The 15,997-nt window shown below is 53.2% G+C and overlaps 4 protein-coding genes across 4 annotated transcripts; 1 reads left to right on the top strand and 3 right to left on the bottom strand.

Moving 5' to 3' along the window:
* Positions 1–768: 768 nt before the first annotated feature.
* On the bottom strand, positions 769–1,485 carry CkaCkLH20_01685 (PRELI-like family protein; the record flags this gene model as incomplete). The annotated part of the gene is made up of 1 exon (XM_038884404.1): positions 769–1,485. The coding sequence occupies one exon, from the start codon at positions 1,483–1,485 to the stop codon at positions 769–771; it is 717 nt and encodes a 238-aa protein (XP_038750104.1).
* A 1,750-nt stretch (positions 1,486–3,235) lies between these two features.
* On the bottom strand, positions 3,236–4,525 carry CkaCkLH20_01684 (F-box domain-containing protein; the record flags this gene model as incomplete). Its single annotated transcript, XM_038884403.1, has 1 exon — positions 3,236–4,525. The coding sequence occupies one exon, from the start codon at positions 4,523–4,525 to the stop codon at positions 3,236–3,238; it is 1,290 nt and encodes a 429-aa protein (XP_038750103.1).
* Positions 4,526–5,624: 1,099 nt separating this feature from the next.
* CkaCkLH20_01683 (5-methyltetrahydropteroyltriglutamate-homocysteine methyltransferase) lies at positions 5,625–6,956 on the top strand (the record flags this gene model as incomplete). The annotated part of the gene is made up of 3 exons (XM_038884402.1): positions 5,625–5,958; positions 6,015–6,329; positions 6,394–6,956. 3 exons carry the CDS (start codon positions 5,625–5,627, stop codon positions 6,954–6,956), a joined length of 1,212 nt encoding a protein of 403 aa, XP_038750102.1.
* A 332-nt stretch (positions 6,957–7,288) lies between these two features.
* CkaCkLH20_01682 (ankyrin repeat protein) lies at positions 7,289–12,585 on the bottom strand (the record flags this gene model as incomplete). The annotated part of the gene is made up of 4 exons (XM_038884401.1): positions 7,289–7,607; positions 7,686–7,915; positions 7,992–8,134; positions 10,902–12,585. The coding sequence occupies 4 exons, from the start codon at positions 12,583–12,585 to the stop codon at positions 7,289–7,291; spliced, it is 2,376 nt and encodes a 791-aa protein (XP_038750101.1).
* Between the last annotated feature and the right edge of the window lie 3,412 nt (positions 12,586–15,997).

Raw genomic sequence — 15,997 nt, 5'->3', positions numbered from 1 at the left:
CGATCCTTCTCTATTGCTTTGATTGTTTGGATAGCGCTCGCGGCCGTCTACAAATACCATGGGACACCCCGGCGTCTTTCAATTCAAATCGTCCAAACCCCAAACGTGCTCTCTGCAGATCGCCAAGACCCGGGACATGTGCTTAAAGGGACCACGGCTGTGCGCCAGCAACGGGCGAAAGGTGCCCGGCGATTGTCTCGCAAGGGTCCCAGGTTGTCAGCGGTCCGGAAGCGGGCTCTTTGTCGTAGGCCCGTTGGGTTTCGTTTCGTGGAACCTCGCTTCGGACCGCCGAGAAGGCCATCGCAGAAGTGACTTGATGAGGCAGGCTTGTGTCTCGTTCAGGTGGCTGCTTGAAGTCTTGCAAGTTACACAAAAGTCACACTAAAGCGAGGATGGGACCAATGTGGTACGATTGTTTGAAGATTGAAATTTTACATTTTTTCAACTACATCCGTGTAGGATACAAGAGAGGGGATGTCATACAGCGTCGGCATGACAGAGGAAGCCCAAAGTTTTGTGTGTTTTCCGTCGTGATCCTTTTTGCCTGAAGAGACCTCTCTTCAACCGCCTGAAAAGCCATGAAGACGCCGCGCTATGGTCATATAATAATGTACAACAAGGGTGGGGGGTGTACAGGAACGAGGAGCGGACTCGCGGACTGCCCGGCCGTGATGAGAAGAAAAGACCGGGCTTCGTCAATGGTGTACAATGTGTGCTCTCTCCTCCAGTCCGGGTCACACGCTCCAAGTCCAAAGTGACGGGGGGAAATCAAGCCAACTGGCGTTCCCGTCTCATCATCTCCAGCACTCCGACGACTCCGTTCTTTCTCAGCCGCTCAAGCACAACGCGCATGCCCTCGCGGCTCTTGCCCATCTGATCCTGCGTCTTGCTCGAGGCCAGATTCTCGATGCTGCGCTGGATGCCCCGCGCACCGATCCCGCTCATCCATCCAGGCATCCAGCGACCCTCCTTCTGCTCCGGCTGCTCCGGGGCGGCCTGTGGCAGCTGGTCCTTCTTGCCGCCGCGGAGCCTCTCGCCGAGGCGGGACCTGTAGATGACGGTGGTCGTGACGTCGGTCGCCGCATCGGCGGAGGCCTCGGCGGGAAGGCGGAAGTCCTGCTTCTCGATGACGGAGAGGACGTTCATGAAGTTGAGGTTGCGGCTCTCGGTGCGCATCCAGCCCTCGCGCACGTCGACGACTGAAGTCTCGAGGACATAGCTCGCCTTTTCGGCGGAGCCACCGCCGGTGATGGATGCCGGAAGGAGCTTGAAGACGGGCGCGGGCATGCGGGACTTCTTCAGGTGGATGCGCGTGGTGTGCAGCCTGCCGGTGGCCGGGTCGAGGCGGCTGTCGATGGTGTCGGTGCTGAGGACATGGGTGGAGAAGGGATTGAGCTTGGGGGAGGAGTAGCGGAGGAAGTAGGCGAGCGTGACGGTCGGGAAGGGGTGGGAGTACGTGTGGTTCGTCGAGTGGGTGAGGACCATCTTTGCAGCAACGGCTCAGTTGGGTGTTGTGGTATTGCGTCGTCGGTTGGTGTAAACTTCGATTGACGTCTTCGATCTTCTTCGGGTGCGAGAAAGCGCTCACGTTCGTCGGGATGGAGGTGTTGACATCCCCAGGCTGGCGTGGGCGACCCAATGCAGTTTTGGCAGGTGTCTAGAAGGGCAGAAAAATGAAGCTATATCCGCCACGGAAGCTCGGCCACCGAGTGGTCGGTGTCTGTCTGTTTCGGGGTTTGCTCGATGCAAGTTCGTTCGTCACTGAGCGCAGCGAGGAGAGGATGGAGGAGAAGAAGAAGATGGCAAGAAAAAGGGAGAGGGACGGGGGTTAATGATGAGGAGAAGGCGGCAGATGAGGAGACGAGAGGAGGGGAGGAGAGCGGCCGGGCTGGAATGATGTAGTGTGCGACGACACCCGTGCGTACATCGAACGATAGGTCGATTGATTTTGGGGAAGAAGCTTCGGTGCGACTTTCTTTTTGGCAGAATGCGCGACCACTAGCAGAGCACAGAGCAAGAGGGGAGCAGGACCCCCGACATGGCCGGGTCATCCACCGGGTCTTTCCAGCCATTGAGAGGATGCGCCGATTGGCTTTGTCTGCGATAGTGTCATCGTATGATTGGTCGGGCGATCTCGAGGCGCCCGCTTTTCGTCAGGCGAGCTTGGGCCTTTACGGTGGCGAAATCACATGATGCGGAGTACACCGAGCTCACCGAGACCTCGCTGTGAGATGTCGCGCTTTTCTTTTGAGCCTCACCTTGGCCCCACCTTGGACCCCGACCTCACCTGCGGACTTTCGTTGTGGGATGTTAGAGTTTGTGTGTGAAACACACCGCGGAATTGACGGCTTGCTGTGTCGAATTCCCCGAGTTCGTGACTCTCGACAACCGTTTCTTCGATTCGCTTGTTGCCAGGGTGTGCGCTGCAACTTCCCCGGATTTCGACCTTCGAGTCCTGATTGGCTCCAGACTCGACTTCGTCAACTTCGATTGCACTTCGATTAAGCTTCGATTGGCCCATCGCAACCGGATTGGCATTGATTGACATGAGTAAGGGAACGCGGGGAAGACTGAGGCCCTGGATGGCTTAACAAGCCCATGTCTTGTCCGTCGTACACGTCAACAGATCCATTAGTCATAGACACGACATGTCGGCGTTTGTGCAGACCAGCATGGCCAGTTGTTGAGTTTGCCTTTATTGACGGAAGATGAAGCTGAAATCTTAAGATGTAGAAGATTCCTTCGATGTGCAACATCACTGTGCTACAGTAAATAAGATAGCACTTGAACGGTCCCTTCAATCTCTTCTCAAAACCAAGCGCCATTAATAATGTACGCACGCTGTCGAAGAATTATGCTTGAAAACAGGCCTTCTGCTTTCATGATCCATGACACGCACTCTGTTACGTTGCGCAGTTGCCGACGGCTATTCCCCAAATTAAGCCGGCAAGTTTGTCTCGGAACTAGTACTTTCTTATCCATTGATTTGGCAAAGATCATGATGCACGAAGATGCAAGAAACCGTCATGAGAATCTCAGATCTTGAATGACATAGATCGAATTCCACCCTCGTACACTGCCATTGTATACCCTCTATGGCCCACCACCTCCCATGTAGAGTGTCACGCTGGAAACCGGCAGCGTAGCCACACCATTAAATGCCATACGTCTTAGCTGGCTAGGCAACCTTTGAAAACCAACATTAGCACCTCCTTCAAATTTCTCCGAGACTTCTTCATGATTCCGGCTCCACTGACCGAGACATACCGAGAATCGTGCTCGGCCCGCTCTCCTTGTCCTCCCGTACGAAGACGCCCTCGCCCTCGACCTTCCATCCCTGGACGCCGCTGAACTGCACAAACTGCACAGCCATCTCCCACGCCTCGCGGTCCGCCGCGTCGCCGCTCTCGAACGTCCGCAGCTGCAGCCAGGGGCTGCCCGGCTCAGGGTCGAAGAGCTCCCGGAAGAGCATCGAATACGACGTGTTGCGCTCCATCCACAGGTCGCTGATGTCGACGTTGCGCATCTCGTCCGCGTCCTGCAGGATGTCGTTGCGGGGCACGAGCTGCACGAAGAGGCGGTCGAGTGGGACGATGTTCTGCACGAGGGTGTTGAAGTGGCTGGAGAGGGGGAAGATGGCGACGTAGGAGAAGTCGCGGATGGAGGGCGCGACGAGCGGCTCGTCGTTGGGGAACTCTTCCGCGCCGAAGAGGGCCCCGAGGATGGAGGGCGGGCGCTTGAGATAGTATTCGTACGTCTTGTAGACGCGGGTCGACGAGCCTTCGTTGAGTAGCATGGCCTGCCATGGGCGGATCGTGAAGAGATCGCATGGGACACGCTTCTGATCCGAAACGTCGCTGTCGGCCGCATGGCTGGAAGATGACGCGGCCGCGGCTGCTTTGTACTTGGTGGTGACTGTCTTCTTGTCCTTTCGTGAGAGGGACAGGATGTGTTGCGGCATGTCGAAGTTCCAAGCGTCTCCCAAGAAGAGCATGCGCGATAACAATTGCGCAAGGACGCGCGGCGACGCAATGATGGTCAATCGTACGGGATCAACGTATGTGAACAACGTCCTCCACAACCAGTTATGTTCTTCGCTGTAGGAAGCTCTGCTTGCGTATCCGGTCTCCATCAACTCGACATTGCTGGCACCATGCGTCGATAGACTGCCCATGGCGTCCTCGGCGAACATAACCAGGGTGTTGACGTAGTTCGTCAGGTTGTTGTCTCGGAGGAATGAGAGTAGGTCGATGGCAGACGCCGGGTCCCCCGTCTCCTCCATGAGGGGCAGCTCGAAGCGGTCGAAGGTCCACACAATATGCCGGAAGAGCAGGGGCAGCACGGCGCCGCGCCATCTCTTGTTAACCACGGATACGGTTTTGAGATCGCGGTCAAAGAAGGGGTTTTGTAGCATCAAGGAGCTCGGCTGATCGTGCAGCCGCGAATCAGATGGCGCGGGCCTGTCGAGATGTGTGAACACCTGGGCCAGGATCTCATTGGGGAGGTTGTTGATGGTGAGAGCCATTGTGTGACCTTGCAGCCCGATTTAGATATCTTTTTTGTGTGGTATGATTTATCTGCAGATGTTAGATATACGAAAAGAGGTGTTCTTCCCACGTCGTACGTCGTCGAGGAATTCTGTGTCACGGGAATGTTTCGGCCGAGGCGAGTTTCAAGATCAGATGAAGTGCAGTGCTTCAACCAATGACCGGGATTGGATTCGTATTATCCCGAGTGCCTCATATGGATTGATGCAGATATCCTCTCGATATTGCGTTCTTTGGAAACCCGGACTGAAGGAAGGGCATGAACAATGGAAGGCTCGGTTGAGATGTCATCGCGGGGTTGACCACGGATTGTCGCATTCGAATCGCCACAATCGGCTCCACTATAGCTCGCTGATAAGATAACGATAATGATAACGATAAGAGCTCCGATTCTTTGTGAGGTCACCTCCAGTCCTCACCTCGAACTTATCCAAATCTTCGAGCGCATGCAGCCAAGTGCAACTCAAGACAAGGACGAAGCTACAAAGCAAAAGTCCCATTCGTGATCATGAATAACCTGCCCAGTCAGCACTTACAAGCACTTCCTTATTCTTCCAGCGGTCTCCACCACAGTGACCGTCCGAACTTCTTCTCAACACCCACTTCCAGCACCCAAAGCCCACTAGTTAAGACGAGGAAGATGACCACCACGGGAAATCGTGATTAAGCGGCCGTTACCGGACTTTGCCATTTGCCGTCTCTGAGAGCACCGTCCCTCGTCAGCTATGACAAAGGCGGGGAAAGCGGGGGCCGAGGTGGGCGGGAAGCTTGGGGATTGTGGTGATGATCGAACGGCGATGACATCGACGGACGAGGGGGCTGAGAGGGCAAAGGTTTACCCCTCCACGGGCCGCCCGCCGGCGCGAAGGCCCGCGTACCTTGACCCGGGCAGTTCTCGAAGAGGTAGCTTCCTAAGTTGGTTTCTATCTCGCATTGCCGAACTGCCATCCCGCTCGGAAACAAGGTAGTCCCGCGTTTACTTACGTCTATTTAAGTCAACAACACCCAAGCTACCCGTCCCTGGGGGCCTTGCCCGAAAGCATGCAATTTCTCAGTCCTGCTGTAAAAGAATCCATCATGGCTGCCAAGAATCACCAGAGACCGCCATTCCGCGCCGAGCACATGGGCTCGCTTCTGCGACCGAAGGCCCTTACGGAGAAGCGCATCGCTCTTGACGAGAAGAAAGCTGTGGAGATTGCCGGCGATGAGGAGCTGAACCGTCTGGAAGAGGAGGGCGTGCGCGAGATTGTCAAGACACAGCTGGACCTCGGCTTCCACGCCATCAACGATGGCGAGTATCGTCGCCACCAGTTCTGGGGCAACTTCTTCCCCGGACTCGAGGGTTTCGAGGAGGTTCCGGCCCCGAGTTGGGATATCTTCCGCATGTACGTGCCAGACATCGCGGCATTCAGTAAGTCTGGGGTGGACTCTTTTCCGCACGCCTAAGTCTAACAGAAATGTCACCAGTCGAGAGCGACCACAAGCCCGGCGAATCTATCCTCTGCACCGGCAAGATCAAGCACAAGGGCAGCACCTACCTGAGAGAATGGGAGTTCCTCAAGTCCCTCATCCCGCCTGAGAGAGTCAAGGAGGCGAAGCTCACCCTGCCCGCGCCCGAGTGGTACCATCTCCGATACCAGAAGGGACATGCGTACCCGAAAGACGTCTACGCAAACGACGAGGAGTACTTCGCCGACATCGCCAAGGCCTACCGCACCGAGTTGGAAATCCTCTACGAGCACGGCGTGCGCAACGTCACCATCGACGACCCCAACCTCGCATGTAAGTTCCCTCCGCCCTCCCAGCGCGTCAATCAAGAAAACCCTTCTGACACGACCCACCCCAGACTTCTGCTCGGAGAAGATGTTACAGGGCTTCAAGGACGCAGGCGAGGACTCCGACGCCCTCCTGCAGTCCTACATCAAGCTCTACAACGACTGCATCGGCTCCCGGCCCGCCGACATGCACCTGGGCATCCACCTCTGCCGCGGCAACTTCGCCTACTCGCGGCACTTCTCCGAGGGCGGCTACGACCGCATTGCGTCGCGCCTGTTCAGGGAGATCAACGCCGACACGTACTTCCTCGAGTACGACACCGACCGCGCCGGCGGCTTCGAGCCCCTCAAGGAGCTGCCCGCGCACAAGAACGTCGTCCTGGGCGTCGTCACCTCCAAGTTCCCCGAGCTCGAGGACCTCGGCAAGACGAAGGAGCGCGTGTTGCAGGCGGCGGACTTCGTCGCGCAGGGCGCGGGCCAGACGCGCGAGCAGGCGTTGAAGAGGATCGGGGTGAGTCCGCAGTGCGGGTTTGCCAGTCACCACCTGGGCAACTCGATCACGCACGAGGATATGGTCAAGAAGCTGCGTCTGGTGAGGCAGCTTGCTGACTCCATCTGGCCCGGCGAGCCTTGAGGGACTGGTAGTGTAAAGTGGGTGGCGTAGAGGAGTTGCAAGTTGGCGGCGTGTCTGGCTGAACTGGTTGGTTGTGCGTGTCAATTTGCCAGACGTTGCGTGTTGTTTGATCGCAGTCCATACCGGTAATCCTGAATATTTGATCTACGCATCGTTCGTCTTGGTCCTCCCAAGCATGTAGTGCTGGGTGAGCCGTTGCTCAAATTCGGGGGTATCTTCTTAGCTCGATGCTAAATGACTAACTGCTCCAAACGCCGGTCCCTTATGCTTCCTGATGATAACTGCCCCCTTGTATGTATGTTCGACGGCGCCAAATCGTAAATCCTACATCGTCACACCGGCAAAGGTTGCGGATTGTTCCCGACGGTCTTGTACAGCTCGCGCAGCTCAAACTCCTCGTGTCCGCCCTCGGGAACCTCCCCCACGACCCTGGCAGGCTGTCCCGCGACGACGCTGAAACTCGGTATGACCATGTTGGGCGGCACGACGGTGCCCTCGAGTATGCGGACGTAGTCCTTGACGATGGCGAACTCGCCCACGACGCACTCGCGGCCGATGTGCACGTGGGTCCCGATCGAGGCGGCCTGGATGATTGTGTTCTGGCCGACGAAGACGTGGTCGCCGATTCGGAGGGGCATGTACGTGAAGGCTCTGCGCGCGCACAGAGATGCCGGTTAGCCTCGAACTGGTCCTGCGAGAAGGGTGCGTCGTGGAATGCTAATCACTCACCCCTTGTACATTCGTCCCGGCGGCCGCAGGACGGCGCCCCTCGAGAGGAAGCAGTACCGGCCGATGGCGACGGCGGTGCTGTTCGCCGGGGCGCCGCCGCCGGAGGGCTGCGCGGATCGGGCGAGGTCGCCGCGGATCATGACTTCGGGCTGGATGACGGTCTTGCCGCCCAGCATGATGTTCTGGGTGCCGACCAGCGTCGCTTTGCGGGCGACTTTGTTGCCGGTGTCCTGCGGCGGGCCGTTAGCTGTGCGCGGATGGAGGCAGGACGGATTGTCGGTCGGGGAAAGGTCGGAGGCGACGTACGGTCTCGATGTAATCTCCCTTGGCCGGTCTTCGCGACATGGTGGGCGATGGTTGTCGACTGAAAATGTTCAGATGCCCGACGTCAGAGCGATTGACAAGACGAATCTGGGTGTCGATTTGGCGCGTGTTCCGGAGGGATCCCGCTGCACGGACCCCCTAGCCGCGGAAACACAGCGCTGTCACTGTAGCTTCCTTCCTTTCGTCTGATCACGGTTCTGATGCTAATTTCAACGTTCAAGTAAACGTTCCAGATTCATCGTTCACTTGCACATTGAATGATCAAATGCAAATAGGATCGAATGGAACAATTGATCGGTCAGTTTTCAAGTCCATTTTGGCTGAGATCTATTGGGTAATGACGACCGGCGCCTGCCTTCCCTCCCATGGTTCAACCACCTACGCACCCCTTCCTCACCACCAGAGAATCTCACTCAACACCACAACACCGGCCGGGTATCAAAAAGATTCACCTGTTCTCAACGCTTTGCAGTCTACGAGAAAGAAGATGAGCAAAAAGTGAAGATGCGGCCAGTGTGGATTGAACACACGACCTTCAGATGAATTGAATGAAGTTTTCCAAGTCTCGAACGAGACCCGCTTCAGTCTGACGCTCTCCCAACTGAGCTATGTCCGCCGCTCATCTTCGACACCCAGAAGAACTCCACAGTGTTATGAAGTTTGGACAGCACGCGAAACAGGCGCTGCCTGAATCAGGTTCTCGTGGGCAACGCTCATTTACGACGACAGGCGTATCTTTAAAACCGAGGCAAGTCTGGACCAAATCACTCACTTTTACTAATAATATCTGGGTAAGATGGGTAGGAAATCAAGGCTGCATCTTACCCAGCCTCTTCACATCCGTACGCTGAAAAAAGTGACATCAAGCGAACTAATCAGCTCTCACACATGCCCCCTCCATTGGCTTACAGCAATGCATTAACGCAATCGCTACGTTCACATTCTATTGACGTATGATCATTAAGTAAGATACGAGGGTGGAAAAAAAAAAAAAAAAACGTCTCCGAGATGCCTGATCAGCGAGTTTTGCGTTTGCTGTTTTCACAGTAGTGTCAGCTTGAATGCTGAGCTACCCGAGTTCAATTAGACGCCAGACAACTCAGTACCCGTAGAGTTGTCTGGCGTCTAATTGAACTCATGGCTTGTGGACTGGACTTATCGGTGATAGAAGATATACCGCTAAGCTACCGGGCGGCAGACTGCTTCAAAACCGTGCCATTCACCCCAGAGACGTTGGTACTATGCGCCTCCTTAGGATATATGTATTTTCATTACAGATTACTAAGGCAAAGCATCAATCGACATCATCGAATTGGAGCAGGAAAGTAAATATCGAAATTATGGTCATCGTATACTAGATTTGATCCCACTGTGAATAAACACGCAACGCTCTCAATTGTGTACTTGCGCTCTACATTTTGAGCGTTTTGATGTTTCTCCTTTCTTCTTGATGAATCAGTCGAGCCAAATCTACACCTCTGCTACTTGTTTGATCTACCTGAAGGCACGTCAAGCCGTCCGAATTCAACGCTTCTGGTTTAGCATTCCTCCTAATCAACGTCATGGCGACCTTTTCGTTATCAATTTTGCAAGCCATATGTAAAGGACAATCACCAACGTTTTCCCCTGCGCCGCCTCTTTGGTTCACATCGGCTCCATACTCTAGGAGAAGATTCAATGCAGCATGATTTCCAGCTCGAGTAGCAGTATGGAGAGGTGTGTTTCCGAGATCATCGACCACATGTACATTGGCCCCGGCATGTAGCAAGAAGGCAGCGTTCAAGAGACGATTGGGTTCGCCTACGCTAAAGTGAAGTGCTCTCATATTCCGGTGGAGTGGGAGATCGATTTCGGCCCCGAGTTCTTTGAGAGCTTTCATGGTCGACTTTTCGTACGCTTTTGCAAAGACCTCGCTGCGTATGAACGCTTCGGGTCTTTTCCACAATTCCAGGTGCATTGATACATACTCCTGAGATTGGAGTTCTCCGGGGGACGGCTTGGCTGTCACCACAAAGTAGAGCAGTGACCGAACCCTGCCGTTTCCTTCGAGTCGATTGACAATATCGATTGTATCGATAGACTCGGTGTGCGCCGCTTCGTGGAGGGCTTGGACAAGCCCCTTTAGATTTGATCTGCCTTCGCTCGTGGTCATGGCAAAGATCAATGGGCTCCTTTGACTCGAGTCTCGTTGCGTCGGAGATGCACCAAGTTCCATCAACGTCGCCACTGTTGATACCATCCCTCTTGCAGCGGCATGGTGTAGAGGGGTCTGGCCCTCGCGGCTTTTTATGTCCATGCTGCAGTATTGATCCCTTAGGTAATAAAGACATAAGTCAGAGCCTCCATGGCCGGCGAAGTGAGCGAGTGAGAACGCAGGGTCCAGCACGTTTTTCGTCCTTTTGCTGACGAAGGGATCTGGTTCGTATTTAACTTCTGCTTTGAGTTCCTCGACCGCAAACTTCAGCAATCGCAAATGTCCGAAAAGACATGCCGTGCGAGCCACGTTGTAGGCGTATGGAAATAGTCGTCGGAGACTATTGGCTTTGGGATAGTCATCAGGAAATACTCCTGCAGGCTGAGCGTTCATCATGAGACAGTACCAGGCTTTCTTCCTTTCTCCATGCCGCTGGTGACACTGGCGGTCGTTTCGGGTGAAAAGGCTTTGATACGCTGAGACAAAGTCCTGGCTGATATCGACAACTTCCCCCGAGGTTCCTGAACGAGATTGGCACTGCTTGAAGTGACCCAGCCAGAATCTGACTGAGTACGCCAAAAAAGGACGATCTAAGCTGCTTTTCCCCCTTTCTTCTTTGCCTGGAGACCTGTTTTGGCTTTGAATATCTTTTAGAAACTCCGAGGTCTGAAATTGCTCGAGCGAGAGGAAAGAAATACAGCTCTCTGCCATGTACCGATGCGTCTCGTGATCAAGCAAAGTGCCCATCCATGACCCGTGGCGGACTTCCTTATCGCCGTTTTCTGCAGCTTTGGACGGTACTCTCATCAGGAACTCCTTGGCTGTCTGGTGTATCAGATACACCGTTTTGTTGTAGATTGCGAGAAATGAACCGCACTGCTTCTCCATCCAGCTCTTGAACTCAAGAGAGCTTGATAGTTCCTCGTAAACATCATAGCTTCTTGGCTTGCTGATACTATCTCTTGCGCTTAGAGCTATGTTCAGCTCATCCAGTGTTAGAGGCTGCTGCGCTGCTATGATGATGGCTAGTAAAGTTCGTACTCTTTCTTTCCACTTGATCTCGACTCCTTGCAAAAGTTTCTCGTATGCCTTGGCAATCTTGTCGGGTGTGATCTCGAAGATCTCTCTCCAATCAGCTTTCAACGTCGGGCGGTCCTTCTTGATAACTTCGAACACCAGATGCATCCACAGATACGTTCTCTGTCTTGAGCCGTGCTGGTAGAAGCCGTCTTCAATTAACCGACGAGTATCGCTGCTGATATCAGACCTTCTACTGAAGAGTTTCTTAAGGCGATGGTTCATGACCTTGTTGATCTCTTCTTGAATGTGGTCCTTCTCTTCGTCGTTATCGCCATCCAAGTGAATGATCATGTCCGATGAAAAGTCCTGGAAATGCTCCTTAATTGGCCGATATCCTCGGGTGGTGAGAAGAAATTTAGCTCGACTGTCTCGTGGGAACTTGGTGAGATATGTCCTGATGCTACTGAGAAAGTCACCCAGTTGTTCTTGGTCACTCTCGTCGAGCGCATCTAGAACACAGATGACCCGACCAGCTTCTGGGTCAATGGACGCTTTACAGAAGTCATTCCAGGTCTTTTGAAAGTGGGCACCGGGGCTTTTCGAGAATTTGTTCTTCCAACCATCCGCCAAGTCCTCGTTTGACGCAAATAGGCGATGCAGCAAAGCCGTGGAAGCATTCTTGAAGCTTCGTGTTTGAGGGCTGTCGTCCTTGAAGAAAAAGTAGCAAATCGTCGCGTGGGGGTCCGCTTGGGGAAGGACCTTCTCAATCAGGTATTTGGACAAAACGGATTTGCCGCATCCAGCTTCTGCTGAGACCAGCAGCAAATCCCCATTTTCCAGCCAGTCTGCGAAGTTGGGATGCCGACAGAACCACTCGCAAGTGCCGTCCAGCCTTTCCTCGGTAACAGCGAGGCGGTCCGTGTAGTCAAAGTCGTCGCCAAGAAGAAGGTCAAGAAATTCCTTTCTCTCCTTGGCGTTCTTCCCTTCGTCAGACTTAGTTATCTTGTCGCCAATAGCCTCAATCTCTCTTAGAACCATGGAAGTCTGGAAGATTTGTGCGTGTTCATGAAAACCTCTCTCGACGGTTTGGAGCTCATTGAGCAACTCAATCCAGGGAGCCTGGCCGATGAGAGACTTCACAGCACGACCGAATGTGCGGGGGGTATAGTGTGTGCTGAGAAGGAGATACTTGAGAACGATCCCATACAGCGCCTGGATATTGTCACGGATTGATTGGGTGGACCTGGCGGTGTTCTTCTCTTGGTATTCGTTTCTCAGAAGCTCATCTGGTAGGGCGAAGTACTTCGTTGCTTGGGCGCGAATGTATCTCAAGCCCCTGAGCATGTTTATGTCCTCGTGCATCGGTTGTTGAATTATCTTATGAGAGCTGGAGCTTAGCATAGTTGCAATATGCGATCACGGGGGCCATGCTTACTGGTATTGCAGCGCAAATTCCTGCCCATGCAATTGCGGCGGGAGGACACTCTTTCAGCATATTCCCCACGAACGACCCAAGACCAGAGATAACAGTAAGAATTGCAATTGTGTTTTCTTTCAGCGACTCGTGTTTCTGAGCGACTGACTCCGCATCTTGTATGTGGGTCTTTATCTTTGAGCTGTGCCACAAATTTTTGTCTGTCGAACATTTCGAGCTCTCTGTTGTCTTCCGTTAGCCGCTTGAGAACACTGTCAAGTTTGTACTTGAACGCACCAATCTTAAGCCGGGCTCTGAGTTTAGTCTCAAACTCATTGAAATGTTTCTTCAGCTCTTCATCCATCATGATATCCTCCAGTGCAGCATTCCATATGTCTGTTGCCTGTTCTCCGGGTTGAAACTCGCCCGCTTCTTCGTCATCCGGCGAAGACTGAAATTTAATTGATCTGGTTGGGACCGTGGAGAGTTTGCCAGATTTTGCAGCAGAGTTGACTTGGACTAGCTTATCGGCAGATGCGTCGGCTTGTGTTTGACGGTCGAGGATAGCTGGGGCAATGGACATGCTTGGAGATAGTTCGAGAGGCCGTTTTTGCGCCGTTTCATTCCCATTTTGAGTTGAGATGTTTGATGAAGCGGTGGTAATTGATGGTCCGAATGGAGCATGGTTGCAAGTGTCCTCTGCAATGCCCTCGTGCCGTTCTCCGCTGCTGTCCTCCGAACTGATTCGCAGTGAAGAAAATCTCGGAGACGCATCTCCGACACCATCAAGCCTACTCTTGGACGAGGAAAAGGGTCTCTTGAAAACTGATTTTAGTTTGGCGCGGTTTTCGCGTCCGAAAATGCCCTTGGAAGTGGGCTTGCGATGGTCTGAACCTGCCATGCTGTCGCTTTTCTTCGAAGATACGCCATGGAGCAATGAGGGAAATGAAAAGAGGGGATGCATTGAATGATCCGACAGAATGGGTGATCAGGCTGCTGATTTGGGGCTCTATGCAGGCTCGCTCTTTCGGGTTACGTCTTGCATCATGCACGTAGACGTGTCTCCATGCTGTGATTGGATTCCGAGGAAAATCAAGACCGAGCCGCTGCGTGCAGCGTGCTTCATTGTCATGTTCATTTAAAGGCGATGCGCTACACCTTTTTCTTCGAAAGCAAGCGAACCGCCTGGACAGTGTATCAGAATTTACTACTAGAAGCTGATAATAGAACATTTACTGTGATTAATCCGTGCGTCGATGAGTGCCAGAATAGTACCGTCCAATTTTCAGATGACTCCATGCATGATACTACTTGTAGGTGTCTCGATATGCATCGGTTTGCGTTGGCGTTCTCATTCTCTATCTAGAACTAACATGTATCATAAAACTTAAATCGCGAAACGCATTACTCTTGGTCGGTAGTTGAAGAGATAGCCATCTGCTGGGTAGAGAATTGTCGGCCCCATGTGTATGACCCTGTCGTATACAGTGGTGCTTGTTTCATGGGGCGAGGAAAGATGCCACAGTATGAAAGCTTCGTTGGGTCGAGATCCGGAGAGACGCTGAATGTTCCGATTCCAGGATCGAGGGTGTTCCGTATGCTTGCAGAATGCATATTTAGTTTTGACACGCCAGACTCTTTGACATATTCCCGGCAAGGAGTAGTAAAGAATGCGGTGTTGAGGGCTTCACAGAAGGAGGGGAGGTACTCGCTAGGAATCCAGCTAATCCAATCGTCCAAGACCGTTTCTCTTCTTGACTGCTCGACAGAGACAATCCCGGAAGAGTTCTCCGTTCGCGGAAGGGCTTCGGCGGTCTCAGCTCGTGTTTTCAGGCGCATGAGAAGGCGTGCTGCAGAAGCTTGAGACGCAGCCTCCCGGGGTCGAAACCCATCATACTCTAGGTGTTTATCCCAGTTGTACCAAGCATACGACAACAGTGGACTGGTATCTTCGTTTGGATCAATCTCATATCGCTTGCACTGATACATATATACGATGCATCCTCGACCAACGGCGTCGTTCGCCTCGGCTATGCTGAAGCCAAACGATGCCGCAACTGTGTCACGGATATCCGTACCTGTCAGAAACTCTCGGATTGAGTCGTGAGAGAGTTCGATAGCGTGGCGTCTTGGTGGAATGCTTTCGTAGTCTTCGATGCCGGGATAGACCGAGACGAGTCCACGGAAAAGTTGTATAAGATCGGAAGCGGGACAGCGATTGCTGTGTTGGTCTTCCGACAGTGGACTTTCTGTACGGATGTAGACCGCTTCTATGACTTCCTCAATAAAGAGGGGCCTCTTAGCGGCGACGACCCATTTCAAAGCTCGAAGCGCAATTTCACGCACTGTTCTTGGGATATCGGCGAGCATGCTTGCGTACGAATGGCAGAGAACTGCTGGTAAAGTTGATAAAACTCGAGACACGTCTTGAGGTCCTCTCAGAGGCAGGTCCTCGAGAACGGCAATTTTGAGGGCAGTCAGACGAAACCTGGTTTAACGTGTGAGCATATTTGATTCGTAAAAAACGATATTGATAGGCCCACTGACATCCCGTCTCCTTCACGAGCAGCGCGCTCGAGGATGTCGTTCTTTGCGTGTTGTCCTAGCGACCTCAACTTGGAAGACTTCAGCGCATTCAGGACGAACATGTCAATATCCCGGGCGATAGAGGCTCTGTCCATGACGTGATGTTGCCATCTTACTGGGCTTGAAAGAGCCAAGTCCAGATCCGGTTGATGTCGACTGGTGCATAATACTCGAAGCCCAGATAGTCCCAGCTGACTGAGGTCTTGTAAGAGGTTGGTGACTGGCTCCAATTGACTGTTCGGAATCTGGTCTAGAGCGTCAATGAGAATGAACACGTCTTGACGAGCTTTGAGTTTCGCGTCGCATTGTATCCTGAGGGTTTGGATGAGGGCTTCCCGAAGTTCCCCGGTCGAGGGGTTGTCTAGAGGATATACTTCTTGGCAACGCTTGTACAGGGCTCTCAAAGGTTTGGGAACGATGCATGGTTTGCAAAGCTGTCCCAAGATGACCTTGAGTAGTACCGAAAGCGATTGTCTGGACGTGTCCTGGGACGAGAAGAAGAAGAAGCATACCGAGGCTTCTGAGCATTTGAAGTGGCCCTGACTGACGGCAGTTTGTAGACTACTCACAACCGAGGAACACAGGACCGTTTTACCAGTACCGACTACCACCGCTGTTAGTCCATGTCGCTTCTGGTCTTGAATTGAGATAACTGACATCCTCCAGTGACCCAGAGAAGAGGCTTTTCCCCCGAAAGCCACTGGTGATACGAGTCGGAATCGAAAAACCATGCGCCAGTGCCATCTAGCCGCTTTGCGACTTCACCCTTGAGTA

The sequence above is a fragment of the Colletotrichum karsti genome (genome assembly GCF_011947395.1).
Source record: "Colletotrichum karsti strain CkLH20 chromosome Unknown Scaffold4, whole genome shotgun sequence".
NCBI classification, from domain to species: Eukaryota; Fungi; Ascomycota; class Sordariomycetes; order Glomerellales; family Glomerellaceae; genus Colletotrichum; species Colletotrichum karsti.
The sequence above is the reverse complement of the archived record's forward strand: the minus strand, read 5'-3'. Positions and strand labels throughout refer to the sequence as shown.